This window comes from Aethalodelphis obliquidens, unplaced genomic scaffold (assembly GCF_003676395.1).
Source record: "Aethalodelphis obliquidens isolate GAN/ISIS:26980383/991018 unplaced genomic scaffold, ASM367639v1 scaffold20, whole genome shotgun sequence".
Lineage (NCBI taxonomy): Eukaryota > Metazoa > Chordata > Mammalia > Artiodactyla > Delphinidae > Aethalodelphis > Aethalodelphis obliquidens.
Genome location: NW_020837964.1, coordinates 27,360,525 through 27,373,020, shown reverse-complemented (window position 1 = coordinate 27,373,020; position 12,496 = coordinate 27,360,525). Strand labels below are relative to the sequence as shown.

At 51.6% G+C, this 12,496-nt stretch overlaps 1 protein-coding gene across 1 annotated transcript; it reads left to right on the top strand.

The window, feature by feature from the left end:
- The first annotated feature begins 1,061 nt into the window (after positions 1-1,061).
- Positions 1,062-3,915, top strand: CCL17 (C-C motif chemokine ligand 17). The gene is made up of 3 exons (XM_027119890.1): positions 1,062-1,161; positions 2,909-3,026; positions 3,662-3,915. Exons 1-3 carry the CDS (start codon positions 1,092-1,094, stop codon positions 3,780-3,782), a joined length of 309 nt encoding a protein of 102 aa, XP_026975691.1. The 5' UTR covers positions 1,062-1,091; the 3' UTR covers positions 3,783-3,915.
- Positions 3,916-12,496: the final 8,581 nt, after the last annotated feature.

The following is a 12,496-nucleotide window of genomic DNA, read 5'->3' as shown; positions in this document are numbered from 1 at the left end:
TGGTAATGATGGCTCAGTGATTAACACAGAGCTGACTGTGAGAGGGTCAGATGCACCAGACACCCTGTTGCAGGGGTGGGTGGGTATCATTCTGAGCCGCCTCTGGTAGCTCAGGGACAGGGTGGAGTCAGGCCTAGACCCCATGTGTCAGAATCAAAGTCCAGGGTGGCCCTGGTGAGATGCAGCCTGTGGAGGTGGGCATGGGACTCTCCTTCTAGCTAAGGGACTCCCATAATCTGGTTCGGGGGGAGCCCTGAGCAGACTGTTGGCCATTTTCTCTGATGGCCAGGAGACTGACCTGATGCAGGGATGCTGTGGCCCATGGGGTTCGTGGAAATTCTGCTCAGGGCCTGGCTGGGACTGGACCCTGACCACATGTCCAATGCACACTTGGCTCTTCTAGGAGCCAGAAGGGAACTTGGCTTCCCAATCTCTACAGATTGGGACTACATGGTGATTCAAACCTGCTGGGCTCTGGCCTTCTGGGGTCCAGGGCCCAGCTTAGGGAAGGATCCACAACCAAGTCTGTCTGGGCCTCAGACCTTTCTCAGAATGAGCCGGAGCTCCCCCTGCAGAGAGACACCATGTGCCCGTGCAGCCTGCCGACCGCCTGAGGAGGCCTTCCTGGCACCCTGAAGCTCCTCCGGGCCCAGGTTAAGCAGCCCTTCTTGGCCCCTGCCTGGCTGTCCCCCAACCCAGGGCGCCGTGCATGAAGGAGGCTTGCCAGCCTCAGAGCAGGGGTGCACGCAGCTTAGGATGGAGGCTTTTTGGTTCTGCTAATTGAGGAACCAAGAAATGTCCCCTGTGAAAGGAGAAGTGTGTCATGGCCCCCGGACATATAACCCTCCTCTGTCCCCAGCTGAGTGTCTATTCTCTGGAAAGCCGCAAATATTCCAAGACTGGACTTCTGCCGAATCACCTCAAATGCGTCGAACTCCATGGGTCTAGGGAAGGATGTGGGGGGAGGTGACAGGAGGCGGGGCAAGATCCCCAAAGAGGTTAAATAGGTCACCTCTGCACTTGTGCTCATCCTGGTCTCCCCTGAGCAAAGAGACCCACACACAGAGACCTTCTCCTGGGCTCCCGGTACCATGACCTCCCTGAAGATGCTGCTCCTGGCCGCGCTCCTCCTGGGGGCTTCCCTGCAGGACACCCATGCAGGTGAGAGCAGATCAGAGGCAGAAGGAGGAAGGGACACTGGGCAAGGAGGAGTGGGGGCCCTGAGACTACAGCAGCTGGCCACACACATTGTTCCTACACCCCACTTATTCCTACAAAGATGCGAGAGGCCGGCAGCAATAGGATTTTTTTTTTTTTTTTTTGCGGTACGCGGGCCTCTCACTGTTGTGGTCTCTCCCGTCGCGGAGCACAGGCTCCGGACGCGCAGGCTCAGCGGCCATGGCCCACAGGCCCAGCCGCTCTGCGGCATGTGGGATCTTCCCGGACCGCTGCACGAACCCGCGTCCCCTGCATCGGCAGCCGAACTCTCAACCACCGCGCCACCAGGGAAGCCCCAGCAAGAGGATTTTGGGGGAGGCATTCAAAGGAAAATGATGGAGATGAGGATGCGGATGCCCCAGGACTTGGGGCTCAGCTTCTGAGGAACAAAGTACTTGCATATCTCACACTGCAAACGTTGTGAGGCAGTGACTGTGGTTGTGTTTTGACAGTGGAAAAGGAAGAATTCTCACAAGTATTTGTTAGAGTCTATTTTAGTAATGGGTCTTATATACAATGAGAGGATCAGTATAAAGACAGGAGAACTGGTTCCCAGAGCAGGTGAAAAAAGAGATTTTTATACTCAGTTGGGAAAGGAAGACTGAGATAAGATTGCTACTTTAGAAATAAAGCTGGTTAGCGCCCTGTGTGGTGACATGGTGACACAACTGCAGTCTTCGGGGTTATCTTAATGGGGTGATCTTCATAGTTGGCTGCATGTTCACTCTCACTTCATAAAACGCTGGGCCTGGTCAGCTCCGTGTTAGTCAAACCAAGTTCCACCCCCGAAGTGGTCAGAGGACAGTCAGAGCCTTCCTAGAAAACACTCTGTCGCGGCCTTAATTGTGGTCACAGATTACCAGCTTGCCAGTTAGCAAGTGTTGGATATTTTTTCTTGTGCAAAGATGAGGACACTGAGTCCCAGGAAAGTATGTTCACACCCCGGACCTCCACTTTCTCATCTGTAGAATGGGGTAGTGACAGCACCTGTCTCCAGGTGTGCTTGAGGGCTGAAGGGGCAGCGGTAGCAAAGGCACAGCCCAGAGCCTGGCCCAGAGTCAACATTTGGTGATTCGGGGCTGGTCTGAGTGTGAGCACACACGGATGCACACACATGCAGACACACACATATATGCACAGACTCCCCAAACACATGCAGATACACACATACACACACAGAGATCTCACACACACAAATATGCACACATACAGACACACACTCACAGGCACACACACAGACATGCATACACAAACCCTCCCAAACATACACAGACACGTGAACAGACAGACACACAAGCTCAAAGGGCCCCCCAAAGCACACACAGGACCTCATGCACACAATCATGCATGCACTGACACACACAGACACACACAGACACATGTGCAGACCCCTCACATACGCCCTACACAGAAATACAATTACAGACCCTTCCCAACCACACAGACACACACATGCAGAAATACACACACACACACACGGATCCACCCCGATACCACAGACACACACAGGCACACCAACACACATGCAGATATGCACACACAGACTCGGCTCCAGACACACACGCGCGCACACACACACACGTGCAGACCCTCACAGAGCCTCCGCCACAACCACAGCCATAGCCATGCACACGCCCTCCCCACGCAGACAGCCGCAGACACACCTGCTGCTGCTTTGTTTCCCCCGCAGCTCGAGCAACCAATGTGGGCCCGGAGTGCTGCCGGAAGTACTTCAAAGGAGCCATTCCTTTCAGGAAGCTGGTGAGGTGGTACCGGACCCCAGAGGACTGTAGCAGGGATGCCATCGTGTGAGTCTGCCTGTCCCCACCCTGCCCCTGTCCTGGGAGCTGAGTGTGGGAGAAGGCAGAGCCTGGAGCTCCCAGAAGGGCCACTGGGGAGCGGAGAGGAGAGAGCAGGGCCTTCGTCCCTTGACCCCCTGGTCCCGCTCCTCAGGGCAGCCCCTGTACCCGACACTGCGAGCCCCCAAAGGGCCCCAGGCTGTGAGGTCTAAGCTCTTCATTGATTTATGGGGAAACTGAGGCCCTGAGAGAGATGGGACAGCCCCATATCACACGGGCAGTCAGCGGCCCATGTGGTCACTTCGCAGGCCCTGGGCTTGAGCCCTGAGCACTGGGCCCCTCCCGGGCACCCCTCGTTCCCAGGCCTAGGTGGGTACAGGCGGTCTGAGGACGGGGGCGGGCAAAGTCGTGCGGCCCCGGCTCCCTGGGAGGGCCAGGCCTGGCAGGAACCCTGGGAGGGTCAGGAATCACCGAGGACAGAGCCGGGTGTCTCAGAGCTGCCGCTGATGCCCTGGGTGACTTCAGACAAGTTTCTGCCCCTCTTGCGGGCTCAGGGTCCTCATCAGTGCAGGGCGAGGCTGGTCCCGGGGCTCTGGAAGGCCTTCCTGCCCTGAGCGCCCGCGTGGTTTTCTCCCTCTGTGTAGGCTGGTGACGCTCCACGGCAGATCCATCTGTTCAGACCCCAAGGACAGGTGGGTGAAGAAGGCAGTCAAGTACTTGCAAAACACCACGAAGTCATGTGACCTGGCCGCCCAGCCGGCCTGACTTCTCCCTGGCCCATCTGGAGTCTTCCCGCCTCCACGTTCACTACCCCAACCCCGAGCTCCCTGGGTCCAGTGGAGGCCTTACAAGGACAAAGAGGCCGCTGTTCCCTTCTCTGATTAAAGTTTTTCTCCCCCAGTCTGGGTCAGTGTGTTCTGTCCACTCTGGCCTGTCGCCCTGGAAGGGCCCGCAGAGAACATCTAGTCTCACTCTGTCCAGGTCGGAGAGGGAAAATGAGGCTTCGAGTGTGCAGACCACCTTAAAGAGGGGAGGCCTGGGCAGGGGTAGGGCTGAGGGGGGTCTGTGGGGCGAGCAGGGCAGGGGTGACAAGAGGCCAGCAGGTTCTCCCCTCTGCTGCACGCAGGCAGGAGGGGGACCTGGGAAGGGCCGTCTGGATTCTCTCCCATCTTATCTGCCCATGGAGCCCTCCCAGGCCTGCCCCATTCTCCTCCGTGACACCCCAGCTGATGCGGAGCTGAGGACACGCTTCGCCTTACGCATTTGATCCAATTCCACAAATGGTTCTAGAATTCTTCCGCAGGCCAGGGTTCTGTCGAGTGCTGGGGAGCTCCCTGGCCCGGGGGCTCCCACAGCCCCTTCCCCATCTCACCCACCTCCCAGCCCCCACCCACCCTCGAGCCCAGCCAGCCCCGCCCGGACAGTCTTTGCAAGACCAGGTCCACCTGCGCCCAGCTCTTCCGGCTCCAACCCCAGTCCGGCTCCCAGGGCCGAGCTGCTCCACCTCATCCCGAGGCTCACCCCACAGCCCGCTCATCCCCGCTGCCCCCAGCCCTCGCCTCCCGCCCCAGCCTGGCCCCGTGGTTCCTGCCGACCTGAATTGTGAGCCCTGCCCTACCAGGTGACATCTCACCCAGCCTCAGCCCAAGCCAGCCTCCAGGAAGCTGTCCCTGAGAACAGCTACCCCCATTCTCTCTCTTGCTCTGATTCCTCCCGCTTTCAGGGACTCTGGGGCAGCCCGAGGGGGTTGTTCTCCTGTCGACTCCTGTGTGGGTCTGTAGTCCTGACTCGTCCGTTAGGCTGGGAGCTCAGTGAGTCTCACTGGGGACCCCATAGTGCTCAGAAGGATGTGGACCAGGACCCATCCGCAGACCCCTCTGTCGAGGCGCAGCTCAGGACTGGAGCCGTGGGGGGCTGGGGGAAGTTAGGGTCTTCGGATTCTAGTTCTGCCTCACCCTCCTGACCAGCTGTAGGCTGTGGCTTCTCTCTCTGGGACTAAGTCTGGGAGCAGGCGCAATGGGTCCTTCTCTCCTAGGATTCTGTGACCTGTGTTGTTTGGCGGGGCTGCAATTGAGTTATTTTCAGGTAAAGCTTATGCCTTCTGCTGCCCCCCTGTGGCCAGTTGTCTTATTGCAGGGCAGATGTCAGAGCCAAGCCCACTTTCGAAGAGGCACAAGAAGAAAACAGCAGCAGTACTGCTACTACTACTAATAAGGCTGATGATGGTGATGAACTGTGAACTTCTCTGTGACCCCAGGGTCTCCTCAGCCACAGGTGGGCTCTTTCCCTGCCCTGGTCCCAAGGAGTATCCCTTGAACAGCTGCCTTGGATCCAGAGTCCTTGGGGCAGCCTAGTCTGAATTCTTTGCGGAAAAATGTCATCTGGATACACGGGGTGAGGGGTGAGAAAAAGGTGATCTCAGAATAGGGGGAGGCAAGGGGGAGCCCCTGGGACAGCAAAGGAGAACAAGGGCTGGGGCCCAGATCCCTCGCCCTGCCAGAAAGACACTCAGAGAACATGCATGTAATCCAGTGCATTGAAAACTTGCCTTAAAAGAATCAAAACCTTTTTTTCCTAGTGAAATATGAAAGCGAAATATTCCTCAGAGGCCCATATTGTGAACTCGGATAAGTGGAGGACGATGAGGAGGTAAGGGGTTACCCGGGGGGAGGCCCCGAGAGTGACCGAGCAGGGGGTTGGCTTAAAGGTCCCTCAGAGGGGGAGAGGTGGAGTCAGGACTGGCAACAAAATGCAGGATTCAGAATCCAAGTGTCTACTAGCAGAGTCAGGGTGCAATGTGGGTGGGGCAAGATGCAGGAGATGGGACCAGCTACCATGTTCCCCTGGGAAGAAGCCATTTTAAGGACTCGTGACTGGGAGACTCCCGATGACAGGCTAGTAGGGAGATAGGAAGAAAGAGGACAGGGCAGGAACCAGAGAACACAGAACGGTAGGGAGGGGCGCTGGTCTCTCATTGTTCCTTCCGTCTGAAAAGAGCTTCGCCTCCTCCACATCTGAAATCCAGTCCCCCTTCAGAGCTCAGCTCAAATGCTGCCTCCCTCAAGAAGCCCTCCCTGGTCTCCTTGGTTGCAGTTGATGCCCCACTCTGTGTCCTCCATAAGCTCCCTGCTCTCACCTCAGCTTTACCACATTGTCCCCGGTAAATGTAGTTACTTGCATGTTTGACTCGATGATGAACTCCTTGGGGCAGGTATTTGAATCAGGCAACTCGGTACTTACTGACTCATTTATAAGGGGGGAAAAGTGCTTTGTGCATAGTGGAAATTTGATATATATATTTTCATCAACAAGCCCCTGGGTGAATCCCATGACGGGCACGTCAAGAAAGAAGCTCCCAGAGGAGCGGTGCCCTGATAACATAACTGGGCTTCAAGCCCGGCATTGAAGTGGAATTTTGAATTGCGCTGCTCTTCGGTTTCCCACCAGAGGGCGCTCCAGCTCCCAATAAAGATTGAGCCTGATTGATGTCCCTGACCACCAGGTCCCTGGCCTCAGTGCTGGCCCCAGGGGCTGGGGTCACCTACATCCGACTGTAGCTGCTCAGGGCCTAGGGTCAGAGTGTCTGCGGTTGGCCAGCCCTTCTCCTAAGGGAGCAGAGGCAAGGAAACCACCAACGACGCTGCCAGGGGTTAGCGAGATGAAGAGGAAGAAGGAAAACCACTGCTGGGAATTGCAGGGCCACTAATTCCAGATGCAACGTGGGCAGTGCTGAGAGCAGTGCGCCAGGGGTGTTCTCACCGTGTCTTCTTAGATTCTGTATTTGTCTACTTGGCATCCATTCATCACAAGTTACACCTCCCCTGTGATCCAGCTTTCGAAGGCATGCAAAAATCATATTGCAAACTCTCCAACCAATCCTGAATCCCCCAACCACTTCCTTTATATAACTCACTCCCCAAATGAATATTTCCCCAAATCACCCAGGGCCGGGTACCAGACAATGAGGGACAGCGCCCACGCCCCAAAGCCCGCTGGAATGACTCCCACAGGCCAGTCCTCAATTGCTGACCCTGCCCTGCCTTGCTTTTTCTACAGAAACCCAATAAGGGTTGTGGCCTCGGCTTTCCCCTCGCGTCTCCTTCTGCCCTGCGTGGTGTGGCATGGCCCCTTCTCTTGGGAAATGTAAGTAATAAATTCTTCTTTAGTGGCATTCAGTCACCTACATACATTTAAATCCCATGGGTTCATTTTATTTATTTATTTTTATTGACATACAGTTGATTTACAATGTTGAGTTAATTTCTGCTGTACAGCAAAGTGACTCAGTTATACATATACATACACTCTTTTTTATATTCTTTTCCATTATGGTTTATCCCAGGACATTGAATATAGTTCCCTGTGGTATACAGCAGGACCTTGTTGTCCATCCATTCTTTATGTAATAGTTTGCATCTACTAACCCCAAGCTCGCAATCCATCCCTCCCCCATGCCCCCTCTCCCTTGACAACCACAAGTCTGTTCTCTATGCCTGTTTCTGCTTCGTAGATAGGTTCATTTTTGTCATATTTTAGATTCCACATATAAGTGATATGTGGTATTTGTCTGGCTTACTTCACTTAGTATGATAATCTCTAGTTGCATCCATGTTGCTGCAAATGGCCTTATTTCATATTTTTTTAAATTAATTAATTTATTTAATTTTGGCTGTTTTGGGTCTTTGTTGCGCGCACGGGCTTCCTCTAGTTGCGGCAAGCAGAGGCTACTCTTCGTTGTGGTGCGTGGGCTCCTCATTGCGGTGGCTTCTCTTGTTGTGGAGCACAGTCTCTAGGTGCACAGGCTTCAATAGATGTGGCATGCGGGCTCAGTAGTTGTGGCTCATGGGCTCTAGAGCACAGGCTCAGTAGTTGTGACGCACAGGCTTAGTTGCTCCGTGGCATGTGGGATCTTCCCGGACCAGGGCTCGAACCCGTGTCCCCTGCAGTGGCAGGCGGATTCTTAACCACTGCACCACCAGGGAAACCCCTTATTTCATTCTTTTTTGTGGCTGAGTAGTATTCCATTGTATATATGTACCACATCTTCTTTACCCATTCATCTATCGATGGACATTTAGGTTGTTTCCATGTCTTAGCTATTGTAAATAGTGCTGCTATGAATATAGGGGTGCATGTACCTTTCTGAATTATAGTTTTTTCCAGATACATGCCCACGAGTAGGATTGCTGGATCATACGGTAATTCTATTTTCAGTTTTCTGAGGAGCCTCCATACTGTTTTCCATAGTGGCTGCATCATGGGTACATTTTAACAGAAGAGGGTCAGGGACCTGTTCTGTCTCGGCTTTGCCACTGACTGGTTGTGGGGTTTTTTTGGGGTTTTTTTGCGGTACACGGGCCTCTCACTGTTGGGGCGTCTCCCGTTGCAGAGCACAGGCTCCGGACGTGCAGGCTCAGCGGCCATGGCTCACGGGCCTAGCCGCGCCGCGGCATGTGGGATCTTCCCGGACCGCGGCTTGAACCTGTGTCCCCTGCATTGGCAGGCGGACTCTCAACCACAGCGCCACCAGGGAAGCCCTGGCTGTGGGTTTTTGACACGATCGCTTCACCTTCCTGGGCCTGTTTCTCCATGGAATGATGAAATCGAACCCTTCTCTAACCTGCTTTAAGGTGTAGCCAGTTAGAGAATGGGGCTTAGTCTGCTGCCGTCCTGCCTCTCACATTGCCCTTAGGGGAGCAGAGTCTTCGAAAACCTGCAGTTTCCCCATAATTGAATTGCCATGACCCCTTCTCCAAAACCACCACGCACACTGCAGGGATGAGACACTCAGACAAGCAAAGGGGCTGGGGCCTTGTTGAGAAGTAAGCCTTAAAAGGACGTGTTCAGCACATGGACACACCCGTTTATAGCAGTGCTATTCACCAAAGCCAAAGGTGGAAACAGCCCAAGTGTCCATCAGTGGATGGATGGATAAATAGTGTATGTCCACACAACAGAATATTATTCTGCCATAGAAAAGAGCGAAGTACTGGTACTTGCTACAATGTGGATGAGCTTTGAACACATGCTGAGAGAAGCCAGACACAAAAGGTCACATATTGTGTGATTCCATTTACATGGAATGCTCAGAAGAGGCAAATCCATAGAGACAGAATGCAGGTCGGTTGTCACCAGAGGCAGGGGCATAGGGCAGCCTGCTAAAAGGGTACACGGTTTCCTTTGGGGGTGATGAAAATGTTTGGAACTAGACAGAATCAGTTGTTGCACAACCTTGTGAATACACTGAATGCCACTGAATTTTTCACTTTAAAATGGTTAATGTTATTCAAATTTCACCTCAAAAAAAAGAAAAGGGACGCATTTCATACAACCTCTTTTCTGCAGAGTAATATAAACGTAGGCACAGGTGTGATATATGACCTCAGGATGGAGAACACCTCTGAGGAGGGTAGGGAGGGGAAAGGGATGACACAGCTGTGACATTTCACCTATTAAATAGAGTGATCTGAATCAAAATATGGCAAACCCGGTTGTCTGTTGTATTGTATCTGTAGTTCTCTGTATCTGAAATCTGTCATAATATAAAAGAAAGAAAAGTTTAATTAATTGTTAAAAAAAAAGAGAGAGAAAGAGAAAAGAAGGAAGGGAGGGAGGGGCTTCTGAGCACTTCTGAGCCCAGCTGAGTCTAAATACAGCTTTCAGATCATCACAGGGCTTTGCCGCGGTAAAGGCCTCTTATGCTGGATGGTGGTGAACAGACCACAAGTTGACCACCCAGAAATGACAAAAGAAGGTGAGGTCTGAGGCCACTAAGGTTGGAGTGGAGCGTTCAGTCCCCACTGTGTAGCGAGAGGGGTGAAGGGCTGCCTGCAGAGCTGCACTGTCCCTACCCCGCAAGTCTGTCACTGCAACGGGACAGCAAGGAAGCAGAGAAAGACTGAAGGAGCAGAGAGGATAACACAAACAAGCACAAACTAGAAACATTTCTGGACTCAAAACAACCATGTTTGTTCTGCTTGTTTACAGAGAGTATCACACGGCTTTCACGGTAAGGGACCCTAAGCATTAACAAGGCTCCCTTGCGATGCTCAGCCCTCTGCATGCGCGGGTTCTGGGACTAGAAATGCTAGCAAACAAAAGTATTACGTTTAGTATTGAACGTTCTGTATCTTTTTTTGTTTTCATCAATCTATGGATCAACTCTTGCTTTATTTCTGGAAAAGGTCTTGAATTACATCTTTAAAAAATTCATTCTGATTCCTTATTGGTGTTTCTTCTACCTTCTGTGCCTAATCATTTTCCCACTGATCCTTTCTCCCTCTTTATTTCCATTTCATTTGGTTGGTCTTTTATTCCTTTCCCTGTTTTTAGCCCTGTCCATTCTCCTAGTGTTATTTCCAATATTGACTTCATATCTAGGATGTTATTTTTTTCACTTCTTGCCTCGGCTCTGCCAGTGCACGTTTCCATCACGGCTCTCTCTCTCTCTCTGCCTCATTCATCCTTTCCTTGAGCTCTTGTATCTCTTTGATATATTTTATACATTTGTGTAATTTGTAGTAAAAATTTTGGTCACAGGCAATATTTATCTGCTCAGTGGCAATGTTCTCTGTTGCTGTTACTGTTGTTATTATTATCATTTGTGTTGGTTCGTTTTATAATTTTGAATGAGACGTTAACTGGGCCAAATATTTCCTGGAGGTTCCTGTCAGGGAGGCATGGGACTTTGTTCCAGGCTAGTGGGCATTTTCCTTAAGACCCAGAGTTTTATGTGTGGGTTTCCCTGGTTTTTTAAAAATGAAATTTCTTATCAATACAAAATACATAATGTATGGGGCTTCCCTGGTGGCGCAGTGGTTGAGATTCCGCCTGCCGATGCAGGGGACACAGGTTCCTGCCCTGGTCCGGGAAGATCCCACATGCCGCGGAGCGGCTGGGCCCGTGAGTCATGGCCGCTAAGCCTGCGCGTCCGGAGCCTGTGCTCCACAACAGGAGAGGCCACAACAGTGAGAGGCCCGCGTACCGCAAACAAAACAAAACAAAACAAAACAACATAATGTATATGTAAGGTAGACAAACCAATAAAAAATAAACACCTGTATACCTACCATCCAGCTTACTAAATAGAACCTTCCTGCTGCTCTGAAGTCCCCATCCCCCTCCCTGTTGTCCTCCTCCCATCAGCCTCCGGAGACATCTACGCTCCTGAATTGAGTGTTCATCATTCTCCTTGATTTTCTTTCATTTGTCACATGTGTGTATATACATACTACATATGCACGTACGCGCACATCCCTAACAATATGTTGATGCATCTTGTATGTTTTTAAACTCTTGAACTTTATGTAAATGTAACATATCTCATACACATGCTCTCCCGTGACTTGCTTTTGCGGCTCCCTGTTCTCTGAGATTCTTCCCCGCTGATGTGCACAGACAGCTACAACTCATCATTTTCCCCCGTGTGACGACCAACCCCTTCACCCATCCTCTTGGTAATGGCCACTTGGATTATTTCCGGATTCTTGCTATTACAAACAGTGCTGCTTTAAACATTTTTTAGCTTGTCTTCTGGTGCATGTGTCGAAGAATTTCTCCAGGGCAGTGGCTCTCAACTTTGGAGGCACTTACCTGGGAAAGCTGTGCCAAAACGCTGGCACCTGCAGCCCTATTCCAAAAGATTGGCTTAATTGGTCTTTGGAAAGGAGGGATCCCAGGCAATGGTGTTTCTGTTGTTTTCTGGGGAGGGGGAAGCTAGCCAGGTGATTCTAATGCATGGCTAGTGCATGTATCTTTTTGAATTAGTGTTTTTGGTTTTTTGGCTATATACCCAGGAGAATTGCTGGGTCATATGGTAATTATATATTTAGTTTTTTGAGAAACCTCCACACTGTTTTCCACAGTGGCTGCACCAATTTATATCCCTGCCAACAGTGTTTGAGGGTTCCATGAGGGACTTTTAACTACATCTGCAAATCCCTTCACGTCTGCCACACAAGGTAGTCTAATCACAGTAGTGATGTCCCATCATACTCACAGGTCCTGCTCAAACTCAAGGGCAGGGCATTACACAAAAGTGTGAGGCATTGGGGTGTCATCTTAGAACTCAGCCTACCACAGGGGCTTCAGAGTCAAGCCACACCCATAACTAAAATCCACCAGCAGGGACCAGGATAAGCAAAAGCAAACTTAGAGGATCAAGTCAAGTTTCAAGGACAAATACCAATGAACACTTTTCTTTATTGTCAAAATAGAAAAACCCAGGTCTCTTAAATCCACATGATCTCTCTATTTGGCAAGATCCATTCCAAGTCTGCGTTGGTGGAGAACAAGAAGAACAAAGTGTCTGCTGCTCAGAGGTTTGGGTCAGACTTGTGTCCTGCTTCTCTCTAAATGCTACCAACCTGGACTCTCCTAAAGTAGATGGAGAGAGGCCCTGATCTCTAAGTGCAGGACTGGCCCCATGTGGTGTGACTCAGCCTTTCCAGAAAAGAGTTTTGTGGTCCCAGGTGAGCTTG

Coding starts and splice junctions, on each gene's coding strand:
- CCL17 (XM_027119890.1), top strand. CDS start 1,092: ATGACCTCCCTGAAGATGCTGCTCCTGGCCGCGCTCCTCCTGGGGGCT. Junction 1,162..2,908: donor CCTGCAGGACACCCATGCAG/GTGAGAGCAGAT, acceptor TTTCCCCCGCAG/CTCGAGCAACCAATGTGGGC. Junction 3,027..3,661: donor TGTAGCAGGGATGCCATCGT/GTGAGTCTGCCT, acceptor CCCTCTGTGTAG/GCTGGTGACGCTCCACGGCA.